The following is a 9,331-nucleotide window of genomic DNA, read 5'->3' on the forward strand; positions in this document are numbered from 1 at the left end:
ATTTCCCACTTACATTTCAAACCCTAAAATAATTCTGCTTCTCATATTAAAGTCTAAACCCCAAAATTTACTCACATCTTACCCCGTTTAATATTTATAAGATTCAGTTTCTTTTTATCCCAAAACAAAAATATACCCCCAACCTACCTCGTTTACTGTTTGAGTGAGGACAGGCGTGGTGGCTCACACCTGTAATCCCAGCACTTTGGGAGGCTGAGGCGGGAGGATCGCTTGAAGCCAGGAGTTCGAGACCCGCCTGGACAATACAGTGGGACCCTGTCTCTACAAAAATAAAAAATAAAGTTATTAGTGGGGCAAGGTGGTGCCGGCCTGTAGTTCCAGCTACTTGGGAGGCTGAGGCGGGAGGATCGCTTGAGCCCAGAAGTATGAGGCTGTGGTGAGCTATAATCACGCCACTGTACTCTAGCCTGAGTGACAGAACAAGTACCTGTCTCAAAAACAATAAAAATTAAAATACCATTTGTGCGGTAGGGAGGTGGGGGTGGGGAGGGACCGTTTCTGGAAGTCCTTTTGAAAAATTCAAGACATCAATTCCAATACTAAAACATGGAAAAGTTGCATAGTCATTTTGTTTACTTACAAATTCTGGCGGGGTTTTAAATCGTAGAACTGTTACTATCAAGAGAGCCCTTCGAGTGGTCTTTCCGCTCCACACCGCTCGGCTGCACCCAGCGGCCGCCGCGGCCCGAATGTCGCCCAGGGTCCCCGCCCATATAATAAACACTTTCCGCCGGAAGGCGCCTGTGGAATGCTGGGACTAGTAGTCTCCGCGCCCTGCCTTCTGCCTTCTCCTCCATCCTCCACCCTCTACTGCCAGGTCGTCTGACCCAGCGACAGGCGCGGTAAATGCGCGACCAAACCGCGGAGGTCCCCGAGTTCTCACGCTATCTGACAGGATTACAGGCATCTCTGTAAGACGTCGACCACCCTGACCCATATGATCTGACATTCATAGACTGAAGAAACTCATAGGACCAACACAGTGAGAAGCAGTACCAAATGATAATGGCAAGCACCAAGTCCTGGAACACACCCTCTGTGCCATTAAGAGGAGCATGTACTCAAACGAATTGCCTAATCTAAACCTCAGTTTGCTCGTGTGTCAAATGGGGACGTTACTTACCTTATAAGATTGTTATGAGTAAATTAGATGACATATGTAGTATGTCTGCTAAATGACAGTAGTGACAAAAAAATAGCTATTGTTTTGATCTATTAATTTTATAAATGTGAAAATTAAGAGATGGCGAGCAATTTACCCAAGAACACACAATTTGTTGGGGGCAAAATTGAGTAAGTCTAAAATTCCTGTTCTTAAACTACACCAATTCAAGACAAATCTAAACCAATTTCAAGAAGAAATCTACTCATGTAAAACTCCCTTCCCCTTTCCTCAGTTTTTTCCGTAACAGTCCTGACCAACACACTAATTTACTTATTTTGATTTTTGCCTGACTCCTCCCATAGAATACAATCTCCAAGAAGGCAGGAAACATTTTTTTTTAATCTATTTTGTTCACTGCTGTATCCCCAGCAGAGAACAGGGACTGCCTACTACATAGTAGCTCAGGTATTTATTGAATTAATAATGCCTCATTTAATGTGATTTTTGGTGCCTTCACTTCTCAACCATCCTCTTTTGGCAGAAGTGACAGGATATGGTAACACTCTTGGATGGTGTTTAATAATTAACTGCAATTCCTAATTCAACAAAAAGTAGAATACTCTATTCCATTCACTTCATTGTGTTTAATTTCAGTATAACATTTCCAGCTATTTTCATTTGTATTAAGTCATTAAAATATTTTTTCTATCATTTGTAAGACTGGGGAATAAATGGAGTCAGCTACTATATCTTTAATTAACTTCCTCCTGTTTAATATTTTAATCATCTTTTCCTTATTAAAATTAAGTGTTGCCCACTTCTACTACTAAGTCACAACAGATAGATGATTTCTCTTTAAATAAATGAATTTCTGCTTACCCTAAGCAAAAAGTTCCTGTACAAAATTTGTTGTTCTAAAATGTTTCATTTAAAATAATTTATTTTGGCCAGGCGTGGTGGCTCATGCCTGTAATCCCAGCACTTTGGGAGACCAAGGCGGGTGGATCACCTGAGGTCAGGAGATCAACACCAGCCTTGACAACATGGCAAAACTCCGTCTCTACTAAAAATACACAAATTAGCTGGGCGTGGTGGCAGGCACCTGTAATCCCAGCTACTCAGGAAGCTGAGGCAGGAGATCACTTGAACCCGGGGGCGGGAAGCTGCAGTGAGCTGAGATCGCGCCACTGCACTCCGGCCTAGGCGAAAGAGTGAGACTCTGTCTCTAAATAAATTAATTAAAAATGAAACAAAATAACTGATTTAGGAACCCAGTCTCAAGAGCGCGGGATTTCTAGACCTAGCCCTAAGAGTTAAGTGTGTGAATTAATACCAGTCATTTAATCTGAATTGTAATTTTTCATGTTTGTCTTTCCCAATAAATGGCAAATTCCCTAAAGGTAAAGCGATCTTTATCTCATTGCTGGCACAAAACACGTTTCATAAGTAAATGAATTATTTAGTGTATTCTTTGTTTTAATCATTTCTTTTCTTTTCTTTTTTTTTTTGAGACGAGTCTCGCTCTGTCTCCCAGGCTGGAGTGCAGTGGCCGGATCTCGGCTCACTGCAAGCTCCGCGTCCCGGGTTTACGCCATTCTCCTGCCTCAGCCTCCTGAGTAGCTGGGACTACAGGTGCCCGCCACCTCGCCCGGCTAGTTTTTTTGTATTTTTTTAGTAGAGACGAGGGTTTCACCGTGTTAGCCAGGGTGGTCTCGATCTCCTGACCTCGTGATCCGCCCATCTCGGCCTCCCAAAGTGCTGGGATTATAGGCTTGAGCCACTGCACCCGGCCTAATCATTTCTTTTCTTACTGGTCTTCTTTTTTGAGTCACTGAATTCCTCCAGATTTCTCAAATTCCCAAAGTAACTTCAACATCCAGAGCTGAGGCTCCTTTTTTAGTGGCCCAGCGCATCCCTTATAATATTGGCTATGAGTCTACTGTCACTGTAATGTCACCTCTTTTAAGCAACTCTTATAGTCTGGATAATAGCTACAGCAGAGTATCTAGTTTTATAACACTAGCTTTGCCTCAGAGTTAGTAAGTTTGGTATCTGTAAGGTTTCTAGGTGAAGGAGGCAGTCACAGTAGAGGTAGGTTTCTGTATGCTTACAACCTAGACAAGAGAGGGAAAATCCTATGAATATATATATATGTATGTACATATGTTAGCATTAAAATTACCATGCCTCGCCGGGCGCGGTGGCTCAAGCCTGTAATCCCAGCACTTTGGGAGGCCGAGACGGGTGGATCACGAGGTCAGGAGATCGAGACCATCCTGGCTAACACGGTGAAATCCCGTCTCTACTAAAAAAAATACAAAAAACTAGCCGGACGAGGTGGCGGGCGCCTGTAGTCCCAGCTACTCGGGAGGCTGAGGCAGGAGAATGGCGTAAACCCGGGACGCGGAGCTTGCAGTGAGCTGAGATCCGGCCCCTGCGCTCCAGCCTGGGCGACAGAGCGAGACTCTGTCTCAAAAAAAAAAATAAATAAAAATAAAAAAATAAAAATAAAAAAATAAAGTTACCATGCCTCTAATTTTACAGTGTCTCATTAATTTAGTTGAAAGGCCATTCCTAAGCTTTTACAAGCAGTTTTAATTACAAAATATGCATATTCTGAGTATTCAATAATATGTAGAACCTCTCATCATCTCTGATTGTTCAGTATGTAGAATCTCTTCTCTTTTTTAATTTGTCCCTCAAACCTAAGTTTTACAAGCCTGTATCCAAGTTTTATAAGCTAGTATCCCAGTTTCTATATAGTCATCTGTCTTGGTAAAATGTTTCAAGGAGACTTTAATGTTCATAACATGAACTCAATATATTACTGTAAAATTTATATTTAATAATTAAATCTATCAAGGAATTTACACTATTGTTACTAATGAGTCATGTAATAGCCACTTTAAAGGGAAAGCCCTACTTAAAACATAAATAAAAGCCACGTATTACCATATCAATACTTATCAGTATTTTGTTGGAAAAATCTAGCAAATTTCTGAAATATACCATCTAATCCAGGCTGACAAGGGAGAGTACCCTTTCCATTTTCCTTAAAAGACAAGAAGAAAGAAGAAAAAGAGAGAGAGAGATAAAGAAGTCTCTTTTGTCACTTTCCTGTAGTTTTTAAAAGCTATATTGTATACAAAGCTACAGTAAACTAAGCTCCTAACAGGCCAAACCCTATCTCACTCTAAAACTCTAATTCCTCCTGCCTGTGGCCAAATTTATGGACAATATTAGTAAAAACATAGTACACTGCCAGGCGCTGTGGCTTATGCCTGTAATCTCAGCACTTTGGGAGGCTGAGGCGGGCAAATCACGAGGTCAAGGGATCGAGACCATCCTGGCTAACACGGTGAAATCCCGTCTCTACTAAAAATACAAAAAAATTAGCCGGACGTAGTGGCTGGCGCCTGTAGTCCCAGCTGCTGGGGAGGCTGAGGCAGGAGAAAGTTGTGAACCCTGGAGGGGGAACTTGCAGTGAGCCAAGATCGTGCCACTGCACTCCAGCCTGGGTGACAGAGTAAACTCCGTCTCAAAATAAAATAAAATAAAAACTAAAAACATAGTACACATTACGACCTAAGTAGTTGAAATTTGTGCCAAGTCTAAGCAACAAATGAGTTGCTCAGAAGCATTTTAAGGTGATTACTTGCAAGAACAAACACCTTCAAACTTTTCAGAATCACTCATTGTAACCGGTATCCAAATTACAATTTTTAAAATCTGTTCACTCCAATCATACAAAGTCCTACAAGAAGTTGTATATTTGAAGGTGATTTGAGCTTTTTTTCAATAATTATTCAGACTTTACACGAACTTAATCGACCTTCTCTGAGTGTGTCTAAATTTGGTTAGGTATTTGCAGATTAGCCACATCTGTAAACATGGTATATGGAGGTGAAACAATTAGCTTTTACCATGCTTATTCCAGAAAGTCCAGAAAGCATTCTAAATCAAATGTAGAGTACCACGTCATATCCAGAATAAAAGTAAAAATAATGGATCACAACTTAAAATCACAGTGCTGTCTTTAATCAAAAAACTTGTTCCTCACTGTGCACAATGTGGCACTAACATGGTCTTCCGAACAGTGCTGCTTGGTATAAAATCAAGAAATATTATAGACCAGGAATAAGGTTATGTTTCCTATGGGTACATTTCGGAAAAGAAAATACATCCAAAGAATATGACTGTAGACAAGATTTTGTACAACCTCAACAGGTGACAAAATTTAAAACTAGGTAACCGCCTTCATAAGGAACTTGAAACTAAAATTTTTGCCACGAAAACATGACATGTGCAAAAGTTATCTCTGGCCATCACTCCTGCTAAGGACACTGGGAAGGACATGCTCAACGTAGCAGTCGATCAAAACGATTCCAGGGAAACTGCGCAACAGCCTGGGGCCGAGAAGCGAAACTTGGTCTTCTTCACCCTGGTCTCACTCCTTTTCCCGCAGATTTGGTACTGGGAGATAGGACGGGCGTCTCCTATATGCAGGCAAAACTTGCCACGAGCGGCTAGACTTGGGACAGGCAATTTGCCCTGCCACCCTTCTGTCGCCCCCACCCCTCCTTTAATTAAGGCCGAAGGCAGAGACGTCCTCCTCCCCCTTCTCCTCCTCTTTGGTGCCTCCAGCCAGGAGGCGGGAGCGACCCACAGCAGCTGACCCAGCTCAGGCACTGCCTCTCCCATAGCCCTCAAGACACACCATGGGCCCAGAGGCAGGTTTGCTACACAGCAGCGACGACGCAGGCGGCGGCCCCGGCGACTCGCAACTGCCTCCCTGACCACAGCGACCACCGGCTAACACACCCGAGAAGCCATCGCCGCCACCGGCAGGAGAACCTAGGGTCCATAAAGCCATCTTCGCGATCGACTAAAGCTACGTCAACAACTATGGCGGGCGAGGGACGGCGGGCGGAGGCGGTGCGGGAAGGATGGGGGGTGTACGTCACTCCCAGGGCCCCCATCCGAGAAGGAAGGGGCCGGCTCGCCCCTCAAAATGGCGGCAGCAGCGATGCGCCTGCGTACGGAACTTCTCTGTCGCGCCAGGGCCGGCGGGAAGTGAGGTTCTCGGAGGAGCCGCCAGAAGTGTACGGAGACTTCGAGCCCCTGGTGGCCAAAGAAAGGTCCCCGGTGGGAAAACGAACCCGGCTAGAAGAGTTCCGGCCCGATTCTGCGAAAGAGGAAGTGAGAGAAAGCGCGTACTACCTTCGGTCTAGGCAGCGGCGGAGGCTGCCGCGACTCCAGGAAGCCGAGGAGATGCAGACGCGAAGGGCTACCCGCCTTCAGCAGCAGTACTCACAGCAGCCTCCGCTACAGCCGTCTCCCGTTACGACCAGGAGAGGGCTGCGGGACTGTCATTCCTCTGAAGGTGAGGACCGCGGAGGTAACAGTCCCAGCCGCGAGCCAGGGAACGCGCGGGGGCGGGCGCGCGCCTCCGTGGAGCTCATCCCCCCCTGGGTACTAAGTACTGGGTACTCCTCAGCCCCCTCTGGACGTGTGTCGCCGTGCAAGGGCCACCCTGACCCGCAGCGGGGAAGGAAGCGCCGATCCAAGGAGTGGAAAGATGGTCGTATGGAGCGACCCGGGCAGGGCTGGGGCACTCTGCCCAACATCGGGCATCAATTTAGGGGAGTCAGGGCTGCCTTTTTTTGCAGGCCTTCACGAGGGGACAGCGAATTACTCCAGGTTCGGTTTCATTTTGGTTTCCTCTACCCTGCGCATGTTTCTACGGAAACCACTTCCATTTCCTTTTTTAACACTCACAGGCCAGAGTCTCCAGCTGAGGATCTAACCTTTCAGTCGTTTTGCCTCCCCACCCAGGTGGGGAGAGAGAAAGGAGAAATTTTATGAGTGGGCATTTCGAGGGATTGCTGAGTTTAGTTAATTGATTTGAGACCTCACCCAATACTTACACCGAAATGGGGTAACTCATTTTTCCTGAACTCATGTTCCCCAGTGTCTGATAAACTTGAGCTGATTGCTCTTTCTCCAGTGTGGTGGTCCCTGCCAAAAATCTGCCACTTTGGTGGCCGTCACTGTAACCTCAAGTAGTCTGGCAAATCAGGCTGGCAAAGCAACCTGAAAAATAAGACTATTAATTAGTTTTCGTCTAAATGGACAAAAGGGATGCTGACAGAGTGAATGTATAGTGTTAGGTAAGTCATAGGTGAATCCGTTTCCTTAACCTATCCTCTCCCACCCTGCCCTCCCCCCCCATTTTGGGACCTAACACTGAGTCACAAATGAAGTTTCGTGTTAGTCCCACGTAAGGCACCTGTGAGGTAAAAATCAGCGGATCTGAGTCACAATGGGATGACATAGTTTGTGGTAGACTATTGATATGCGGAGGAGTGGGTTTTCAGCTTACAGCACGGTGATAGGCTGCAAGTTTACCTGCTGACTCGTGAAGGTACTGACAGATTTGAAGACTTGATTTTGGCAACTTTATGTTAAAGTTGTGTCAGTTACTTTTGGGTGTAGCAACTCAAGACAGTTTAGCCCATATATGTATGTGTTTTATCTCTTTTAAGATTACAAAGTTTTTGCAGACAAGGAGCCTATCAGATATATTTGATAGTAATTTAAGTACTTGGTTTACTTCAGTATCTTTCAGTACCTGGAAGAATGCTTTGCACAAGGTAGGCAATAAATATGTTACATTGTATTGAGTCCCCCAGAGCCTAGTGCGGTTATATAGGCTAACATTTTTTTAACAAGTAAAGAATTTACCCCTATTTTATTAAATCTTTAAGGATCTAAACATTTTCACTCTTCTGCATTCTTCCACATCGTTTGTGACTCTCTACCCCATCTTTTTGATTTTCTGAAGTAATATATTTTTGTAAAACAACAATGGCAAATATTATTATGTTCTAATGAATTAGCTGTATTCTGTCCCAAGAGGAATTCTGACTAGTTTAATTCCTAAGTTTTGGTAAACCTAACCACCTGTTTCTAAAGAAATGAATTTCTTGCATTTTGCTTATGTATTGTTACAAAATGCATAATCTGTGCCGTGATCTCCCAGGTCATATATTCTGGATTTTAGCTCTTGTTACGTCTGTTTTTTAGAGGATGAACCATCTTCCGAAACCGATTTAAGCCAAACGATTTCAAAGAAAACTGTCAGGAGCATACAAGAGGCTCCAGGTAAGAAGAGTTAACTTTTGTTTTTCTCCTTACCTACCAACTTTTTAAATGTTCATTGAATTAAGCAATGTAAATATGTGTAAAGAAAAGACAAGGGCAGACATGTGAGTACTCAAGAGTACCAGCCACCCATATAACCTTGTAAGATAGATACTATACCAATTTCAAAGAAGAGAAACCTGAAGCACAGAGAAGCTAAGACAATTCTGTAAGATCACATATGTGACTGAGCCAAAATTCAAACCCAGGTTTGTCTTCTCCAGAGCCCTTTCATCTTCCAAGTGCCTCACTATCATTCTCTCGTGTCATAACTAGCTACTCAGTAAAGTTTGTTAAATGTCAACTGAATGAATATGTCATACTGTCCTCTGTTTAAAATGGATTAAGTTTTTCTTTTTATTATTATTATACTTTAAGTTCTAGGGTACATGTGCACAACATGCAGATTTGTTACGTATGTATACATCTGCCATGTTGGTGTGCTGCACCCGTTAACTCATCATTTACATTAGGTATATCTCCTAATGCTACCCTCCCCCGTACCCCCACCCCGTGACAGGCCCCCATGTGTGATGTTTCCCATCCTGTGTCCAAGAGTTCTCATTGTTCAATTCCCACCTATGAGTGAGAGCATGCAGTGTTTGGTTTTCTGTCCTTGAGATAGTTTGCTGAGAATGATGGTTTCCAGCTTCATCCATGTCCCTACAAAGGACATGAATTCATCCTTTTTTATGGCTGCATAGTATTCCATAGTGTATGTGCCACATTTTCTTAATCCAGTCTATCATTGATGGACATTTGGGTTGGTTCCAAGTTTTTGCTATTGTGAAAAGTGCCACAATAAACATACATGTGCATATGTCTTTATAGCAGCATGATTTATAATCCTTTGGGTATATCCCCAGTAATGGGATGGCTGGATCAAATGGTATTTCTAGTTCTAGATCCTTGAGGAATCGCCACACTGTCCTCCACAATGGTTGAACTAGTTTACAGTCCCACCAACAGTGTAAAAGTGTTCCTGTTTCTCCACATCCTCTC

General features: G+C 43.7%; 1 protein-coding gene across 9 annotated transcripts in view; it reads left to right on the forward strand.

Moving 5' to 3' along the window:
- The first annotated feature begins 5,213 nt into the window (after positions 1 to 5,213).
- Positions 5,214 to 9,331, forward strand: part of TOR1AIP1 (torsin 1A interacting protein 1) — a 44,781-nt gene continuing 40,663 nt past the window's right edge. For 3 of the 9 annotated variants that reach the window (XM_017888804.1, XM_017888810.1, XM_017888811.1), the window contains exons 1-2: positions 5,217 to 6,509; positions 8,213 to 8,290. In XM_017888804.1, coding sequence (XP_017744293.1) covers positions 6,032 to 6,509; positions 8,213 to 8,290 — 556 coding nt within the window. In that variant the 5' untranslated portion in view covers positions 5,217 to 6,031. Of the gene's footprint in view, positions 6,510 to 8,212; positions 8,291 to 9,331 lie in introns of all 9 variants that reach the window. The other 6 variants (XM_017888809.1, XM_017888808.1, XM_017888807.1 and 3 more) reach the window with 5 other exon arrangements.

The sequence above is a fragment of the Rhinopithecus bieti genome, unplaced genomic scaffold (assembly GCF_001698545.2).
Source record: "Rhinopithecus bieti isolate Rb0 unplaced genomic scaffold, ASM169854v2 scaffold_15676, whole genome shotgun sequence".
In the NCBI taxonomy this organism is placed as follows: Eukaryota; Metazoa; Chordata; class Mammalia; order Primates; family Cercopithecidae; genus Rhinopithecus; species Rhinopithecus bieti.